At 38.3% G+C, this 21,219-nt stretch overlaps 1 protein-coding gene across 1 annotated transcript in view; it reads right to left on the reverse strand.

Moving 5' to 3' along the window:
- The window catches only part of SEMA3A (semaphorin 3A), a 174,029-nt gene that overhangs the window by 44,943 nt on the left and 107,867 nt on the right, over positions 1-21,219 (reverse strand). The window contains exon 6 of the mRNA XM_065667262.1: positions 15,553-15,672. Within this exon, the coding sequence (XP_065523334.1) occupies positions 15,553-15,672 (120 nt within the window). The remainder of the gene's footprint in view (positions 1-15,552; positions 15,673-21,219) is intronic.

Genomic DNA, 21,219 nt, shown 5'->3' on the forward strand with positions numbered 1-21,219 from the left:
TAGGAGGTATGAGTATACAAGTATGCAAGTCTCTGAGTATTTCTTGTGAGGAACATTTTAGCTCTCACAGGAAGGAGAAGGACAAAAATGTTGATCTCTGATGCAATTATCAGTTTCTGAAGTCTTTGTTCTAAAGAGACAACAATAGTTTTGATTCCCTGTAATGACTAATTATATGGTGAAGAAAAGTTCAGTAAAATTATAGCTTAATTCTCAATGCAAATTAGATTTCTCACAAAACAATGCTTATGATCTATCCACCCTATTTAATTTAAAAGAGGTGATTATTATCTCTTTACAGAACAACCAAAATTAACACCTCTTTTCCATTGCTGACTATGTTTTAAGGTGTTGGATATCTATCAACACAATTAATTTTAAATTGATTTACTTGTCCCTCAGAAAGAATAATTGGGCAATTGAGAAAACTAGTGTCCTTCACAAACCAGAAAGTAAAGTTTACAGAATATTGTCTCTGTTTAGAAATGCTTTACTCACAGTTTTCTGCATTTCTTAACCTATCTGCAGCAAAAGCTAAGGACAGCTTCAGCTAAGAGCCTATTCCTCCATCTCTGGGTCATTTATCTGAAGTTTTGACATTGATGCTTGGAAATGAAAACACTGGAAAGCCTGTGCCTTAACTGTAACCTACATCTTCAGAACTCTGGGTGAGTGACAAAAACTAAGTATCAGAGTCTTTATGTTAAGAACCGATGCATTAGGGGAGGAAGTAGAGCATGGAGGCACTGAAGCAAAGGATGTTTCTGATTTGGGGTGTTATACACTTCTGGCAATCAGAGCCTGCCTTTTGTAAGCTCTGAAGATTCACAGGTGGAGCACAAGCCCTGAAGATGCCCAAGCAGTTTGTGGTAGATGACCCAAAACTCAGAGACCAAACCTGTTCTTTTCCAGTAATATGATTTTCTTGGGCCTTCTAGAATGCTGAGAGATGCGTGATTGTGTCCTGGTGGAACATTCTCCCTCTCTGCAGCTTGGAAATCAAGGTTACAAGAAAGTGTCCTGAGGGCAGAGAGTGAATGCAGCAGCAAACACCATCAGCCAAACTCCTGACACAGCACATTGCAGGAGACAAATCCCTGGCAGATTGTGAGGAATAGCTGGGGATTAACAAGGCAGACACACTCCTCTGTAGAGAAAGTGGGACAGCCTTCAGCAGTACGATTGGCAAAAGCACGAAACACCAGACTGAAGGACAGTGGCTTGACAAGTATGTCTTCAGTCTCCATATGTCTCCTGAGACCTAAACACTTAAGATTTCTCTCTCAGCTTCATGCAGTGCACAACACTGTCTCCATCAGAATCATTTGTCCGCACATCTATTACTGTTTTCTGCCTACGATGTGAACAAATATGGCCTTTGTGTCAAAAATAATCTATTTTTAAAACAGGAAGAAAAATACTAATTTTTGCACTGTCGAGTTCAATTTGAAGTGTGTGAAAGGGGTTGTGTAGTTGTAAAAACAATCTCTTCCCAATGTCATGTCGAAAAACTGGACGGGGCTCTGCCAACATCTCAAATCTCAGTGAGAGATGTTCATTCATCGGGAAATGATCATCAGCCCCAGCCTGTTCCCAAGAAGTGATCTAGCAGAAAACGCTCTGTAGCAATTTCCTAACCTATCCAATCTCCTGTAATTTAATTTCTTAGTTAAATCCTTTAGATTTGGCCATGAAACTGAGGTAATTTTGTCAAACTATGAAAAAGGTTTTGTTGTTATAATTAACTTTTACAGCTAGTGTAAAGCAGCTTGACACAAAATCCATTAAAGTAAGATGAATTAGGGATGGCAGCAAAGACTGAAGAAAGGGCTGGGTGAATGACTGCTTTTAACTGGTCTGTCAGTGCAGCACAGCAACATGAAATGCAGGAAGGCATCTGTAAGACGAAGCAAAACCCCTGGGCACAACCTGAGTTTTTCAGTGTGATAGCATCAGTTATGGCAATCTCTTTCAGTATTCATGTGAGCGTAATATGCGACTCTGACTTAATTTTGCTTCATTCAACATAAGGTATTAACAGGGTTTGTACCCAACTGAAAGTACTAGCTTATTAATGATGTGAAACAAAAAAAGAGAGAAAATATTTCGCAGTACAGGTGTGATGAAAACCATGCAGTTGCTTCAGATAGAAAACTCTTGCAACATCACCTTTTGCACTGTTCTGTCAGAAGGTTATTCTTCTCAAACTCTATTTAATTGCTATGTACTTTAATTCAGCACAAGCAAGCCCTCCTTTTTTATTAAATGACAGCATTTTAGAATAATTACCATGACGTTTAAGAATGAAACCTTCTTGGAGTAACGATGAATCAGACTTATTTTAGCATTTTTTAAAAGCAGTGAGGGAGGAATTCGTTTGTGATACATAAACAGCAGGGAGAGGAATTGGCAGAAAGTTTAGGCAAAAGTATTTAAAAAGACATAAAAGCATGAAATGCAGTAAAGAATATAGGCCCTGTAATAAATGGGAAACTGTGGAGCTTCTTTGTAAAGAATGCCTTCTAGTGACAGGACTGGCAAAAAAAAAAGCATTAAAGCTGACATTATGTCAAATATGGAGCAGAACTGAGTATTAGTAATGACAATCCATTCAGACAATCTTGTGAAAAAAGCTGATGACTCACTAATCCATGTAAAGTATCTCATAGGAAGGTTTTGCACATTTCCCTCTCATGGACCTTTTTCTGCTTTTAGTGGAAGTTCCTTTAGAGAAAGAGGAGAATGGGAAACAGAGACCACAGGGGTAGGTAAATGAAGAGAGCTGTGCCCCATGACTGTCAGATTTTACAGTGTGTCAAATGTTTTCATAGAGCTCAGGAAATATGATTAATCTCACTGACATCAGTGGAACACTTTTTACTATTTACAAAGGTATTGAATTTTGCTCAAACGGCAGTAAAAGAATCAATAAACACCAATCTTCAGATATATGGCCATTTTCACAGATGATGTATTATCAGTGAATGACTTCAACTCTTTCATAAGAGCTGTGGAATGAATGGGAAAAATATGTAATCCAGTCTTTAAAATAACTTTTCTTCTGTTTTTCTGAATAATCATCTGTAAAAAAAGCTCTGACCCTGAAAGGCTATCTGGTTTCTTCTTATACCAGCTCATCTAATAAAATCTTCCTACAAAACTTGCTTCACTTACCTGAACAGATATCTTCACAAACCCACCAGCAGGAAACGAAATTTATATATATACACATATGTTAAAAATACTTTTTTCCATAATCCAGGAATCCAACAAAACAAACCAAAATGAAATAAAACAAAACAGGCCAGCCTATCACTTTAAAAGGTCAATCAGAAAGGGAACTATTTTCTCTTCATTTACTTAGCATAATTGTGGCAGCCCTAAGAGCTCAAAACATCAAATTCTGCTGGATATTGTACAAGAGAGAGTGGTCTCAAAGAGCCAAAGTTTAACACTTGCCTTGAAAGAGATAATTTTCCCTGATAACACTACACGATGACTCACTTTCCTAACACGTGAAACATTCAGCCTATAGCCACCAGTGATACAGGCACGAGAGTAGAAGGAAAAAGAGCTAAATGAAGGCATATCACCCGGCACTTCAGTTTTGGTGGGTTACTCTCTATTTTGCTGGGTCTTTTGGCTATAGAAACTTTCAGACAATGCTACTGCTTTTGAGACAGAAATTGAGATTCTTAAAAGCAATAGAGGTATTTATCTGTACACTTCGTCTGAGGCATTCACTGATTCTATCAACTATTAGCTGGTGAAAACCCATATATTTTGTCATATCTTAAATGCTACCTAAAAGGTTTCCTTTAACTTTTTTACTTAATGGTATGTAAAAGCACCTATCTGTATGCTCAGAAAATCAAATCTAACAGCCAGCTATTCAACAAGAATAGATGTATCTAAGTCCATGGAATCCAATGGAATAGTGAGGTATGGGATACTTTTGACACCACTTTGATACCTAAAAGGCACTGAAGTCTGAGATAAGTAATGCAGGCTGCTCCAGAGATCAAGGGGAAGAAGCAGCACTTTGCAATGCAGCAAGTTCAAGATCCTTTGTAAGATATGAAATGAGAAACCATTTGTTAGGGTTTCCTTTTGGGTGGGGAAAGGAGGAGTCTGTGTATCATACCTGATAACTGCAACTCTGTGAATAAGGTATATGGACTTTCTTTGTTTATTTTCCCTAGTACTTAGTTAAACATGCTACATTTACAAGTGAAAAAGAGTATCCGTTTGTCTCTCCCATTTGCTCATTTCTCATCCTGTTCTCTCTCCCTTACACCATAGTCATGAATAAGGCTCTGTGGGCTAAGCGATGTTGATGGTGACATTGTTCCACCTTTTTGTTTTGCAGGTGTTACCTGGTGGCGCCTCCGGAGGAACCCTGTGAAGTGACTCAAGTGAGTATAGAACAGTATCTCTCCTGGAAACATGGGGTTGAAAAAGTAAACGAAGAAAAATCACTAGAAGCTTTTGTATAAATTAAAATGCTTCAAAGGATAAAAACTAATCTGCTGGGAAATTACATGCCATATTAAATATACTGATTTATAATGAGATGTTTTATCTATCCTTTGTTGAAAGGCTACAGAAATATTAAGATGTTCTAAAGTCACAGCACAAAAGGGTCTTCAAGATGTAAGATTTGATGTATCATAGTATTTCAGAAATAATGAAATTATAAAATCTGCAAGGAATTTAATAAATCTTAATTTTTATGGAATAGATGCTCTATCTAGATTTCTTCACACACTCTTTGTGTCTACTGAATCACAAAGTACTATATTAGGCCCAGTCCAGCTCCAGTAAAGTCAACAGACATAACTCTACTAAATATAGAAGGTAGAATATATCCTTGAGAATAGAGCTTATATTTGAGAATCTTATATGAGAATGGAGAATATTAGCTTTGCCATTCTTTGATAATGTGATTTTTGAATTGTGCTCTCAAACTACCTGAATGTGTTATCAATGTTTTAAATACATTGAGGTTTCCACTTTGTAGTAAAAACAGGCTTTTAATACAAGACAGTATTTAGCAACCTAGTACCAGCCATCAGTTTGATATCAGCCGTGACATTATTTAATTTTCAGAATCACAGAGGTTAAAGCTCACTGAACTATAAACAGTTGGAAACATGGAGAGTAATCCCAAGGCACAGCTCTGCACAAGCTGTAATTTAAATCATATTGCATGCTAAGCTGAAAAGGCAGCGCAGGTCCCAGAAGGCATGAATAAATCTGCAGTCACTGATTTGCCACACACATTTGTGTTGGGATTCTGTAACTGTGCAAATGTGATGTCTTCCTTTAGCGCAGAGGACCTGTCATCTACTGAGATTTGTAATTAAATAACCCAAAGAACAAAAGCAATTACTTAGCCCTATAAGCATTCAATGAATTTTACACAATCTCACAAACAAAGAAAAGGGGAAGTTACGGGACAGAGAGAAAGGGAGCCTTTGAGTCTGCAGATTAATTCAACTGTCTTGTGCTAGCTAAGATTTTAATGTATAGACCAGGTATTCACATACCTGGCTTATTTTGAACTAATAATTCCATCATCACAAACTCCACTCTGAAATGGATATTTCTCCATCTAAGGAGCCAATTATGTTTCCAGCTGGCTAAGTGCCACATCAGGTGCCGGCTTTGAGCAATCAGTTGTGTTAATTGCAAGGAACACTGAATGCCTTTTGGGACAAGCAATTCACGGTTCAGGAATGTTAGTGTAAAGGGGGTTAGGTTCAGCCCCATTACAAAGAACAAATCACAAAGTTTGCATATGTTGCCGACTAACAGTTGTAATTTTATGGAGCCAGGGGAAAGAGGCAGGAGCAGACTAAAGGGCTGTATCCTCACATCATTAACTCTGCTGGGTGTGTTGAACATGTCAGTTATTAGATGTGGTGGTGGCTGTGTGGTGATGGAGGCCTTCACATTTTCAGCTCAGCAGCTTTGTCTTCCCATTCCTCTGTTTCTGTCAGATACTGTGATCCAGGACAACAGGACTAAGTGGAACAGTGGTTCAAAAGAAGACTACCTCAACTGCCCACAAACATAGTCTCCTCCACATTTGTTGTCATTTTCCTTCTTTCTATTTGTCATACTAGGAAAATAATAATTAAAAAAAAATATATAGAGAACATATTAAAAACAGCCACTGAAGAAATAAAGTGCATTAATTAAACAAGTACTGCAGTGAGTAAAAATCAGTGAGTAGATCTTTCTTGGCTGTATTTGGGATACTCTCATTTATTACCAGCTAAAGATCTGACCTGTGGTATTTTTTAGTGTCTAACTTTTGTCTCACTACCTGAATAACAAGTTTTAGCTAGTCTGTCTATTTCCAAGGGTTGATTTCTAATATGTTTGCTCATGAGTCACAGCACCAGCACTATTTAAAAGAAGAAACCTGCCCAAATGGTGGAGGTGATAAATGAGAGGCTTGGCTAAAGAGAGTTAGTGTGTGGTGGGGAGGAGGAGGAACTGGTACAAACCTCAAAGACTGCAGGTGCTTAGAAACAGTGTGAAGGCTCAGGAAGTGTCTCCAATACCCTTTAGAGACTCAGTCCCTGGTGTCCCACATGGCTGTACAAAGAAAACTTCTTAAAACAAAGCCATCTTATTTCCCCTTTAACACAGACTAAAACATTGCCAAGCACTTTTGCGTCTGAAGCTGTGAATTTCATTAAATTCAATGCAACTGTCTCAGCACTCTCTGGTTTTGTGGGGCTGAAACCTCTAATTCTCCCTCCACCTCCCCGCGTCCAGCGTGCTCTAGTCACATCACACTTAACCTTTGCCTTGGCTTCTCGAAAAAAGAATTTGTTTCACTCTATTCATGGCTTCAACAGTTTGGCAAACTGCATTTGAGTGCCGCGCTGGGCCTTTATATTGAACACACTAATCTGATTGTTTTTCCACTCTACAAACTTTGGGTCAACAATCAAGCTGCTGCCAGAAACTAATTAATTTGCAAACAGGCCCCATTTTCACAGGGGGAGAGCTTTTGAAACCTATGTCAGCAGAGCTGGTCACACCATGGTGACATGCATTGTCATGGCATCCACTTTTCTGCGTAATTCTCCTCACTAATTTTTCACCACACACATGAACTCAAATTACCCAGTCAACAGTAAATCTCTATTGAATGCCCACCAAACTCTGAACATGGTGGCCTGAGAAAAGGAAATTGGTATTGACAGGGTCAACACTCATTAAATTGATGGCTAGAGCAGAAGGAGAAGAAAAAAAAAACAACACCACAAGAACATAAAAAAAAACCAACAACACAAGAACATAAAAAAAAAAAAGAGTATGTCATACCCCAAAGAAGAAGGCTGTAACAGACCCATTCCCACTTTGTTTAAATCAATTAGTATTCCCCTGTGTAATTCCCTACCAGCAGATTTCTGCTTAACTTTTCTTGAAAAACTGGTTAGTTACTTTTGTGAATAGGAAAGGAAGCACAATTTTGGAGCTAAAAGTCACTGTTTTCCAAGCATCATAGCTGTGATGAGCCCTCATAGAGATGTTGGAGACCATGGGAAACCTACTTGAGTTTGCAAGTCCTATAACACATAGGCTTTGTCTTTGGCATCTTGCCACCTAATCTGAACTTTTCTTTTCCTTAAGCTGATTTGGATCTTTGTAAAAATAAGAAAGAAACCCATGTAATCTAAAGCGGGGTCTACACCAAAACCAAAGCAAAGTGCAATCTTAGAACCTGAATATTTCACCTGTCACCACACAAATTACTTTTTTTCACCACACAAATTACTTTTTTTCCCTAATGAAATTCATCTCCAGGGCAAGAGGAGAGGCATCCTATGAACTGTTGCATGCATAATAGTAATAAGCAATATGCATATATTTATATATATATGTATAGATAGATAGGGTCTTTTTAATCATATATTAACTGGAAGTTACACAGCTTTCTAGTAGAGATTATTACCACAGGTACCACTGCTTGAGTTATATACTGAGCTTGTCACATTCTTGATGTGAACAGATAATTACTTTACAAACCTGCCCATTGCCAGCTCTACAAGTTATCTATTGAATTAAGCACATACAAACAAACAATCCTCATTTAAGAAAAATTAATAAAAAAGAAAGAAAAGCTTTCTAGGGAACACAGAATATCACTGGTACTACTGACAGTCAGACAATTGCTGGTGTTTATTATTCAGTGTAAGAAGGGTTTAGATAGGTTTATCTAAACCTATATCTTTAAAAAGCAACTCACCTGGGTTATCAAATTTGATCCAAGATTTGCCCCCCACAGGCAGATGCACTGATTTATCCACATCTAGCATCTCTAGCCAGAACTTGTTCTGGCTCTTTCATCCAGTTTCCTTCCCAGCAAAGTTAGAGCATAGGTGATAGGAAGAGCTATACTCTCAGGTCCCACTCTAACATGAGGCTCACCAGGATTTACTGGGTTGTTGACCTGATACCATGTTCATCACTGAAAAAAAACCCCTAAAATTTAGCAGTTCTAAGGCACATCACCAATAGATCAATTCAGTGTACATGAGTGAGCACAGTTACTCAAGCTGGCAATCACTTCCAAGTCTCTAGAGAGAGACTATGCATTGCTCTGTTTGGGACTGGGGTCACATTCCACGGTCCTTGTTTTGAGACCTGTGAACTTCTTTCCTAAAAAATGTATTATGTGCAGCAGACAAACTTCTCTGGTTTCCATTGGAAACAATGCACAAAGCACTGAGCTTCCCCATTATTTTTCATTTTACATGCTCTATAAAGAAAGTTACGGTATGAACTGGAACTAAGCATGGCTTCTAATCTACACTGCCAGCTATTAGTTTTTGGTGTGCATAATAAGGCCGATCAAGCTAAAGCCCATAAATGAGCCCACGGTTAACCATGTAATATACACATATCCTTTGTCAGGTGCTCCTGGACTAATTTGTATCCTAACTTTCCCAAGCATATTGTGGCTATAGCTCAGACAGATATGTTTATTGATGCAAATCTTTTTGTTCCAGGTCATATTCTCTAGAGTGTCAGGAAGTCTTCAAAATGTGCAGTCAAGGCAGGGGAATGTCCTATTCCATTTAATCTTTCCTACTACTTTTTTCACTCCAGCCTCAAAGATTATTTTTTGGCTACTTTTACTAATATATCATACCAAAAAGCAACAAAATCTTATCCACAGCACTAAAATTTAATGAAAAAAAACCAAACCCCTAATCCTAGTCTGAGGGACGAGGTGAGGGAGACAGCATGAGAGAAGGAGAGAGGTCTATTTCCTAGAAGGATGGAAGAGTAGAATTCTTCTGGTTGCCTTTGCCCACTATCTTCGTGATCTTCCTCACCTCTAGAGGAACTGTAAAACACATTCTCTAATTGCTGCTTGGTCTTTGATTTCTGAATCAAGTGCTCCTCTTATTTGGTATAAAGATACAAGGAGCAAATGAGGCGAATGGTTCAAATACATGAGCATTTTCTGATCAAGTATTCAGCTGGATCTATGGCTTCCTGAGTTGTAAACATTTCAGGATTATGAAAGCATAAATGTCAAGTAACACAAAAGCATGTAGAGAAAAGACTTGTTAGATTGCAATAAGAGCAATTAAAAATTCATATTTAATCTCTCAAATTTGGATCTACAGACTTAAGGGAGGAAAAAAATAGAAAACTTGTAAATTGAGTCTGTATGCCATTCTGTTCACATTATTATGCCACTGTCACCATAGTTTCTGAGTACTTTCTAGCACTGTGTTAGGTGACATTAGCATTTGTCACACATGGAATTTATCACTATGAAATTATTTATTACTATTCTTAGCAATAGAGATAATGGGAATGGAGGTGGGAGGGTAAACTGAGTGAGAAATGAGACTTGCATATATGGATGTGTTTTGTTCCTGTAAGGGTCGGAATTGTTCATGACTGTATGAGCAGTGGTGGGAAAGCACGGAATTTGGTCCACACTACAGCCTGCACGATAGGAGATATCAGTTGACTAATTTGGTTCAAATGTAGAAATGCATATTTTGAATGCAAGAGATTCTTGCCAGGAAAAAAACAACACCAAAAGAACAACAACAAAAACCATAAACACACACACACACACACACACACACACACAAAACACCTCTCACTGTTTGCACTGGTAAGGTTATTTAAATATGCCCTCGTATATTTATGGGAATGCAGATCTGGAAGACAGACTATTTAGTTTACTCTTTGTAGTCCCTTGCGATGTCAGACAAGTGTGCTATCTGACAACACATAGATGTTATCTAAGTTCCTCTCAAAAACCAGCTAGGCTGACTCACTGTTTATTTCTACTGGGCAGCTTTTTCTAATTTCATTCCCACCATGGTTTAAGACTTTTAATTTGAAGCCTACATATATTCATATGCAGTTCATACCCTTTTTTTATACATATATTCTTTATTTAAATAGCTCTTTTCTTGCTGGAAATTTATTATATTTGTTTACTTTCTCAAAAAATATCATAGATGCACTTTATGAATGGATGATTGGGCCCTGTCAATACTGGCAGTTCAGCCGTTTTTCATCTGCTTTACTTTTAGTGGCATGTATTTCAGTACCTTCTGTATATTTGGACTGGGAATGAGTAAGAGGCAAGCTGGAAAGTGGGAAATTAGGAAGGCATTCAGGGACAAGGAAATGGCCAAAGAAGAGGGACAATGAAGAGGGGGGTATCAGTGGGGAAAGGGTTTGATGTAGGTGAGCAAAGACAAGCTACAGATTCAAGGATGCAGCAAATGAGTGCACGAAGTCTCAGCAAGAGTAGCTGCAAGAGAGCAGTATTCATTTCTAACCAGCTTTTTAACACATTCAATACATTTTATTAGAAAAGTAAAAAACCTATAAAGTAGCTGCAGTCTTGTCTTTCTCTTGCCATACTTTTTTCTACTGTGCAATACATAGATATTCAAAATTACGTGTGTATGTTGCTAGCGCTGGGACATCCTACAAATTGCCATCAGCAGAAACAACATAAAGTGATGGCTAAAGTTCTGTATGAATGCCAGGAGAGTATCAAGTCCATGTTTCCTGCCTTGGAGCCTGTGAAATTTAAGAGGGCGTTTTCTTTTTTATTGAACAGTCGCTCAGCTTCTATAACTCTCAACTGTTTATGTAACCGTAAAGTAAAGATTACCAAGGACAATAACCCCAGGGGACTAAGCACAGCTACTACCCCACTTTAAAAATTAAACCATGGAAAGTATGCTAAAATAATATCATAGAGCTGGTTCAAACCCATAAAAAACAAGGAAATTCCAAGCCAAGGGTGGAAATCCAGACTGACAGTCTCTTTTAACCCCAGGTCTAGTAAAGAGGGTGAGCGAGGTCAGTATGCCCTCACTTTTCTGGGGTGCAAACCACATTCATAATACTATCTTAATGCAGCTTCTGTGATTTCATTTCCTTTCAAATCTTCTGCAGCCCAACTGTGTTTTGATTTTAAAATAAATGTTTACGGTTATTCATTTTGCAAAATGCTAGCAATTTAAGGCCAGATCCCCTGTGCTCAAGTCAGGGAACATGAGAGTGGCTCCAAGCTTTCCTTCCACTCCCCTAACCTTCAGCTCGAAAGCTGCCTTCAGTACATTGCTTTTGCATTGCTTAGCATTTGCTCTGGTACACTGCACTGCCATTTCTGCCTTCTTGCCTCCAGTCATGCCCTCAGCCCTTGCATAAATGCTGCCATGGATGGTGTACAGCAAATGCTGTGTGTAGTTCACCAGGGAACTCCCTGGTACCAGGGTAAGCAGTTCCGACCTGCTCAGGCCTCCTACTCATCTTTTTCATTGCTGAAGCAGTTCATAGAAGCAGGACCTGATCTATGCTTTCTTCAAATAACACTAGCTTCTGATGGCTCTAAACTATAAGAGGCAATGGTACATTTAAAGGGAAAGGTTGTTTTTGCCTATGGGCAAGATTCTGGAAGATGTACGTGTAACATCAAAGCAGTTGCTCGTTGGGGAGGAGACGTTTTTTCTGTTTCAGGATTATTTTTTTTTTCTGAGAGTTTGAAACTGTTCTTGACCCTCAGTGGGACCTGCTAAGACTGTCAAAGCTTTTTGTGCAAAGAAACTCCATGCACTTACCAGAGGAGCCAATAATGTCCAACATGAGCATGTACATGGATTATAACAAAGCGCACGATTCAGTCTGGGGCACTGAACTGCAGCTTTTTGTATCCAAAATGACCCCATAGAGCCAAATCATTTTACAATTTTTTTGCAAATGCCTCCATGTCACATCTGGCCAACTCTGTATCAATAATTAAATATACACTGCTACAGTGACTGATGTATGGCTCCCTACCTTCTAGATGAATGCCCCAACTACACGGCTATAGAATCAGTCTCACTTGCTTTATTTGGCTTGGTGACTGTTTAATTATTTATACAAAATGAAATGTCTTTAGAAGCCTGTGAGTATTTAATATCTTTAAAAGACTTAAGAAGTCTTTAAGAGCTGCTGGTCAGCACCTTACCTTGGGTTGGGCACACTTCAAAGTCCTCTTCCCAGCAACATTTACTCCTTACAGAAGTTGGAGCATCTCCAAAAAGTGACTGTGTGATTTCTGTAGGAACTGTGTTCATACTTAAATCAAAAAGACTTAATCTCTCTGTGCAGTGTTGTCCTTCTCTTAAGCCAGTTCAGGATGATATTTAAATTCTGGGAAAAGTCTGTAAGCTCTTCATGCGTAACTGTCTTCTCCTTTCCATTTTTGGTACCAAACAGCTGTGTTTTCTGCACTCTGTCATCTCTGACCTTAGTCTTAGTATGAAGTAAACATTAGCAAGGACTTACAACTGGATATCTCACCGCCTAGCTATTAAACTCCACACGGATGAGGATTTCTCTTTGTAAGTTTGATCAGAACTACTGCTCCTATCCAGCTTTCAGTTTATGTCCATTAGAATAGCAGATTTTAACCTGAGGCTAAGAACACTTTAGAAAGCAATAAGAAAAGCAAACCCACCACTACGTAGCAATCTATGTCTTTCTTTAATAAAAATTGTAAAAAAGTCTGCAAACTTATGGTTCAAAACCAGTTTATACAGCTCTTTAAGACAGCAGAGTACACTTCATCCTTCAGTGACAGCTTGTTTCATTAAAAGTATATCCATTTTAAATACATCCAAACACAAAGCTTCTTTTTTTTATAATTATATCTAAAAGAAACAAATGACAAAAGAAAACAAAATAAAATCAAAGGACTGTCATGTCTGCAGAGTTTCAAACTGAAACAATTATCATTTTTGGATTTCCCTGTTAGATGCTGAAATTAAAAGTACTGTGTAAGGGAAAGGCTGCCAGGATCTTATCACTGGGAAATTTACAGTAATGTCTTAGATCCTTTAATAGGAACGTTACAGTGCAGACTTTAAGACAACCTTTCCATATTAGGAATGGTAAACTTATTAAGTTGCAATAGAGAGAAAGATTTAAAAGATGGACTTAAGGATCATTCTCTATTAAATTATAGACAAGAATCATTCTAAAGGCCTCAGTCTGATTCTTATTTTTCTTTTTTTTTTTTTTTTTTTAAGTTAGCATGAAACTTACCATACAGGCATATAGTGTAAGAACTACACTAAGAATTGAAAAACATTTTCACCCTGTGCTATGGTAAATACTGCCGTTCTACTTTTATGGACAATACGTAAGTTCTAGAAAGCTTGAGGTTTGTCAGCTCATTATGTGAAACTGTCTTCTTTCCATCTTGAGTACAAAGCAGTTGTGGTTTCTGCACCCTGTCAGATGTAACCTTACTGCTAATTTGGGAAAAGCAGTTCTCACATTTAGTGCTGAAAGACTGATAACCGAATCCGCAAAGGAATGACACATTTTCAGCGATGAAGTATAGGGGCTCTGGACAATGGCTGTGCTTTCTCACTGCATAAATCCTCCTGACTCAGCTGTCATTGTGCACATCTACTGCACAAAAGCAGATTTTGCTTGCATGATTGGACTTTACGTCATGACTATCACAACAAAAGTGGGTGTTGTGTTATCTTCAACATATTATTACTCTACCAGGTACCAAGATATACTGACACGTCTGTGACTCCTGAACTTTCCTGTCTCCAGAAGTCCAGAAATCTTTTCTATTATAATAAAATAAGCCTTTTAACAATATTTCTGGATTACTGGGCAAGCACAGACTGTGAAACTGAAGTGTGATATACCTGAATCTGTTCTTGCAGAAGATTCATACAGCTTGTCTTATTAAAATAAAGATTCATACAATTTGCCATACACACATTTATTTGATATATATAACCAATGCGTATGTCATATGGACAGTTGTTAATCTAACCTGCAAAAGAACTTTGTGGTTTTAATAATGAGTCAGAGATTGTTTTTGTTATGAGTTGTATATACAGCTAATATTATAACCAGTACGACACTAGAAATTCCTGACTGTAGCTAATAAGAAACTGTGTTGTTAAAACATATTCTGCTCTTTTACATTAAAAAATTGTGGGAACACTTTGCACTAAATTGCAAAACCACATAAGAAAATGTGGACCTCAGCACAGACATAAATAATGTGGCTAGGAGTGGAAAGTATATGAGACCAAAAACAGGAGTACAGATGCAAGCTGCATGTACAGTAAAAGTGGCTAGATAACTCTTCAAAAAGTAAGATCCAAATTAACGCAAAGTAACTACATTTAGTATAGCTGGCTTACTTAAATTGAATGTCAGTATTTCAGATGATGAAATCTCATTTCCAAAGTGCACATATCCTTGTATAGCTAAAGCCAAGTGTAATTCCATTTAAGCAATTGGAACTTTAACTTCAGTAGAACTTGGACAGAATACACAGATGCATCTTAAAGAATTTTGGTACATGAAGCCAAACCCATATTTTCTCTGACATTATCCCTCACTCTCATACACGCAAACAAAGAACTACAGACTTGTTTAGTAATATCAATAGGAAAACATAAGCTATTTGGCCTTGTAAACTACTGAATATTTTGAAACCCAACAGTTTGGAATGCCCAGGACCCCTTTCACTTGTTACAAACTATTGACAACTTTGGCTTGCTCAGGAAGCTCTGCTGATTCACTTTCTTCTTGACTTTGGTGGCCAGTGTTTTTGACTCTATCTAGTAAAAAATTAAAGGCTGTACAAGGCACTGTCCTGCCCAAGGCTCTGTAGCTACTTTGTTTTGATGTGTGACTGATGCCTGAACAAGCCTCAAGCTTCTGTCTAACTTGCACCCTATACCAATCTGCTCTCGTAGCATGACAGCGTTAGCCAGGGTGCCTGTGTATGCTTTAAATTTAATCACACTCCACAAATCTCAATGTAGTTAAAAAAAAAAAAAGGCTTCTTTATAAATCACTTTTATCACTTTTAATTAGTTTAAACTGTTTAAGACAAAATTCTGCTCCTAATAAAAGAGGGGTGCATATGTCACAGATGTGGCTGGAAGGAAGATGTGTGCTAGTCTTTAAAAGCTAGATGAACGCAACCAGATAAATGCACATCTTACATACCATTTAGCCACCGGGAGTCATGCTGCTCTGTTCTGATTGGATGATGATGCCCCAGAGTACGGAAAATGGCAAAATCTCTGCCCATGAAGTCTGCTGCTGTGCCAGAGTACAGCTCTCCATCTGTGGGAGGATGTAATTGTAAGTAACATTTCTCAATTTTCCAGTCATGACAAGTCAGAGAAAGCTGTCAGTCCTATGTTTCTACTACACTAATAGGGATAATGAGAAAATTACAAAGCAATAATGCAATATATTGTTATTGAAAATATATTATTAGACCCACTTTCTCACTGCAGAGCTTAACTGTAACCTCTCTAATGAGCTGTTAGTACAGGAACTTCTCAAAAATATCTTTGGATTCTTAGGTTGGAACAGCGACTGCCTATACACCTGTCCCTGGCAGACAGTAGCATGCAGCACCCCAAAAACCTACCTAACTGTGAAGTTGTCCTGTTTTGAAAAGCAGTTTAGACTGGAGACCTCCAGAGGTTCCTACTGGGTTTTTGTGACTGTGTTGGGAACTGGAGAGTCCAGCTCATTCACTCTTGGTTCAGAAAGTCCTCAAGTCCCTTCAACTTTTCATACAGAAACTGTCGTTTGGTGGGGTTTTGTTTATTTCCTTTTTCTTTTTTTTTTTTTTTTTTTAACCTAAGCAAGCAGATCAGTATCTTCTATAGGAAAAGACAGAACATGCCTTTCTCCTTTGGCCACCTTTTTAACTGTGATACTGCCAAATGGCAACAGCTAAGGGAGAGAATAAATGAGATCATTCCCTGCTACTTTGACCCCAGGCGTATCACAGCGGACAAGTGAATTAAAAATTGACCTCTGATACTCTGCCCATAAATGACACATATATAGCCTAGCTGGAGATGAAACTCATAATATTAGAGTCCTAGTGTCCCTCTCCTCAGCCAGCTAGAAGTATGATGGAGGAGACAGTCTAAATTCAAAGGACTGAACAAAGTTAAGTACCTGCCACCTGGTAGGGAGAATAAGTACATAGTAATTGAACCCACAGAAAACAACCAGGGATCAAAGCACAACACACATCTTTCTGGCATTGTTGTAGAGCTTGTCCATAAAATTACTCTGAATTCAAAATGTGAAAAATGCATTTTTTAGGACTGTGCCCTTTTACACCTGCATTTGAAATAAGATACCCTACCCTATACTTTCAACACGGAAGGAAAAAGTATTATTCCTTCCAACTACTGTTTTCACGCTACCCATCTTAAATGGGTCTCCTGTGGAAAAAAAAAAAAAACAAACCACAAAACATGTCTGAGGATAAAATAACTCTTTCAGCTAAGGTAATACATTTTTCATGGTCATGATGAAGTCTACCATGGCTTCATTTTGAAACACAGTTTAAGAACAAGTTTATTATTTTCATGGCAATTTTAGGTATTTCCATGGTGGAACAACTAGATCCAAGCATGCCTATTGGATATTAATGGCATCTTTTTTCCAGAATACTGATACCATGAAATTGTCAACTGAATCTACAGTGGCTCTGTACCATATGGTAGTCATGAAAGTCAGGAAAAGTGAAAATGTGACAGCGGAAAAGCATGGAATTGAATGAACTCACAGCAGAGATTAGAAGCAAATAGACCAGTTGCGCCCAGCAGGAGGTGTAATCAGAAGTGAAACAGAACAGCATATCATTAATTAACGATTTATCATTCCTCTATGTCATTTTCAACTTTTTTTGAAGGGGAAACAATCACTTAATTATAGTGATTATTATGTACAGGGTATGCAGCTGAGATTTTAAAGAACATAAAACCTTTTTACATGTGAAAAAGGCTTTGATGCTATGCTTAACCTTTCTTTAACCTTATCTTCATTTTCTCATCTTACAGTCCCTAGTGAGTTCTGATAAATCAATATAAATCAAAGGGGAAAAGAAAAAAACCAATAAGCCCCATTTTGCTTCCTAGTTATCATCAGATCCAAATGCCAATCAGGAAAGTAAAAAATTCTATATTTAACACTATAGCATTAAAGTTAAAAAAATATAGCTCAAAATTACATACTTGCAATATTTAGGGAGTTTTGGTGCCTCAGCTTCTAACTCAATATATAAACACTACCAAAAGTAACAAAACTTCAGTTCAACCCAAAACTTGTTCATGCTACTAGGCTTTTGTGGATGATGCTTTCTCATCAGCAACGACAGAGTAAATGTTTTGCCAATAACAGGCTTCAGCATGTTCCAAAGGGGGAAGAATCTGCAGGAAATTAACTGACCTTTCTTTGCTTTCTACTACAACCCCTCCAAGTTCAAGTACACCTAGACCAGTGCGTGCTCCTAAAGGAGCATGTTGATATGAATGGAACATAGGATGCAAACAGAAATACATATATTGACTTTACTAAATAAAGTTAAAGCCCATAGTAATGCTTCTTAGGGGAGAGGAACCATTTTTCCCTACATTGTACATAAGCAGCATGGAACTGTGAGCACCTCCCCAAGTTCGTTAGATAAAAAGGTGTTAAAAGAAGCACATATTTATTTGATGATTGTTTCTATTCAGCTTTTAAAGACAATTGCATTCTTAAACAAAATAAAAAAATGGGAGAGTGGAGAAGTGTATGCTTCATTTTGGAAAGAAAGATGAAAGTTGAATGGATGGGGAATATTGGCAAAACCAAGCCCTGAATGACCCAATTCCTCTTACTGGTAAAAGGGTTCCCAAATGAAATCTGCTGTCCTTGGTTAGTAGGTTTATTCACTAAATTTCAGACATACATAGTCTGAAAACTACTATGACTGAAAACTACTGTGTCTGAAAACTACCATGTATGTCTGGTTTGACTTCGCTCCTTTAAAAGTCAGCAACTAAAACTTCCCAGAAAGTGGAATAACTCTAACATCCTGAACCTCATATATACTTGGTAGCTAATTTCTATTTCCTTGGTAAGAAGCCACTGTGTTTCAGATCATGTTCATATGTATTCAGGAGTATTAAGGCTCTTAAAATGATAAAAAAAAAAAAAGTAACTTAAAAATATTAGTAAACTAGTGAGACACAGGAACATAATCAATGACCTGGATGAGGGAACTGAGTGCACCCTCAGCAAGTTTGCTGATGACACAAAACTGGGAGGAGTGGCTGACACACCAGAGGACTGTGCTGCCATTCAGCGAGACCTGGACAGGCTGGAGAGTTGGGCGGGGAGAAACTTGATGAAATTTAACAAGGGCAAGTGTAGAGTCTTGCATCTGGGGAAGAACAACCCCATGTACCAGTACAGGTTGGGGGTTGACCTGCTGGAAAGTAGCGAAGGGGAAAGGGACCTGGGGGTCCTGGTGGATAGGAGGATGACCATGAGCCAGCAATGTGCTCTTGCGGCCAAGAAGGCAAATAGCATCTTAGGGTGCATTAGAAAGGGTGTGGTTAGTAGGTCAAGAGAGGTTCTCCTCCCCCTCTACTCAGCCTTGGTGAGGCCGCATCTGGAATATTGCGTCCAGTTCTGGGCCCCTCTGTTCAAGAAGGACAGGGAATTGCTCGAAGGAGTCCAGCGCAGAGCCACAAAGATGATTAAGGGAGTGGAACATCTCCCTTATGAGGAGAGGCTGAGGGAGCTGGGTCTCTTTAGCTTGCAGAAGAGGAGACTGAGGGGTGACCTCATCAATGTTTACAAATATGTAAAGGGTAGGTGTCAGGATGGTGGAGCTAGGCTTTTTTCAGTGATATCCAGTGATAGGACAAGGGGCAATGGGTGTAAACTGGAACATAGGAGGTTCCACGTTAACATCAGGAAGAACTTCTTTACTGTAAGAGTGACAGAGTACTGGAACAGGTTGCCCAGGGGGGTTGTGGAGTCTCCTACACTGGAGATATTCAAGGCCCTCCTGGACAAGTTCCTGTGTGATGTACTGTAGGTTACCCTGCTCTTGCGGGGGGGTTGGACTAGATGATCTTTTGAGGTCCCTTCCAACCCTTGGGATTCTGTGATTCTGTGATAAGGAGCTTTGAGGATTCTGGATCATCAGAGCTTTTGAAAATCCCAAGGGGTCATTTTCTAAAGAGCAACTGACTGGTAACAGGACAATGTTGTCTCCTTCTCTGATTATTTTTTTTCAGTTATTCAAATATTATTGCTTTAGAGTAACATTTTCAGTGATGTTTTCTCCTGTGATTACATTATATGAGAATCATGCTGCCCCTCATTTTCCTCCTGCACTGGAACACATGCTAGCAGTGCTGAGGGACTGTTTAGTCTCTACATTTTCATGAATTAGCCCGCTCAAAATGAGATTGTTTAGTTAGCAGCACATAGACAGGAATAACTGAATGATGTCTTATATTACTAGGAACTAGTTATAACATGTTCCTTAGCTAGCATTTACTTTAGAGTAGAGTAGCTGTAATGAACAACTCTTTAAAAATAATGAAAAATGCTTGCAGGTGGATGGAACAAGGAATGTATACCGGAAAATACTGGAATAATCTAAGAATGATAAATTGTTGGTTTTCATTTTTTTTCCCAAATATTATCAATTTTTTTTTTTTTTTTTAGGAGAGTGGGAAATCTGACGATCCGTTTTATAAGAGTTTATTTCAGCTGAAATATAAAATAGGAATCCTGAGCACTAATGGCTATTAAAGATCTTAAGTTACTTTTTGCAAATTAACTTTGGTGCTTTGCCCAAATTCCAGCTTGGGTAATCACATTTCACTTACCTAATATTTACCTTCTAGTTATGGAGTCAAGAACATAGTCTTCTTCCACATTTTGCAAAATCTGCTTAGTGTTTCTGATGAAGAACAGAGGCTATTTTTCCCTCCTGTATTTAACCACACAAATTACTCTTACTTCTCAGCCTTCTTTTATCTTCCTCGTATTAATATTGTGCTACTAATTATAACATTTCATTTTAATTAGTACTGGGTAATTGTTTTACACCGTTGCCCTCTTGAGCCTAAAATAAGACATGGTTGCTTGTGAGGACTACTTCTGGCACACAAAGGGTCAGGAGTATCTGAGGTATCATTCAACTTGGGAGGTGGGAAGAAGCAGTCCATCCACATTCTTCCTGTTGTGAGGCCCTTGTGGTCAAGAAGCTCCTCTGCCCTTCATTCCCCTATTGACTTCTTCAGACCAGTGCTACCTACTTCAGAGAGTAGTTGGACCAAACTTCTCCATGCAGTCACTGGCTGGTTCATTCTCTGTGCCTCACCTATTTTAAGGAAGCAATTATTTTGCCTTGGGTCCTCATTTTACCATAAAATTTATGCTTTTTTGGCAAAGACAAGAGTAAGTCTTTGTGAAGCAGTGGTGAATCTGGTGTACACTTTCTGAAACATTAAAACCTCTGCAGGATTGAAGTAAATGCAACATTATAATCAGTAACAACAGAGGACTGGGAAGCAGCTATGAGGAGGAAGAGAAGAAAGGATGTTTGTGTTCAGGATGCAGAATGCTAATTTTAGCTTCACCCTGACTTTTGTGTAAGTCACTGAAGCAGAAATTAGTCACTGGCTTTGCATGTTCCATCATTTTCTATACTGCTAATACACTGATGGCTCTAATTGAAGCCTGATTAAAAACAAAGTATCACACTCAGTCTGCTGTTAGGAGGAAAGATACATGGAGTGAAAATCATAGTGATATGAAGTGGACTCAAGAAAGCAAAGATGTTTTAGAGACATG

The sequence above is a fragment of the Lathamus discolor genome, chromosome 1 (assembly GCF_037157495.1).
Source record: "Lathamus discolor isolate bLatDis1 chromosome 1, bLatDis1.hap1, whole genome shotgun sequence".
NCBI classification, from domain to species: domain Eukaryota; kingdom Metazoa; phylum Chordata; class Aves; order Psittaciformes; family Psittacidae; genus Lathamus; species Lathamus discolor.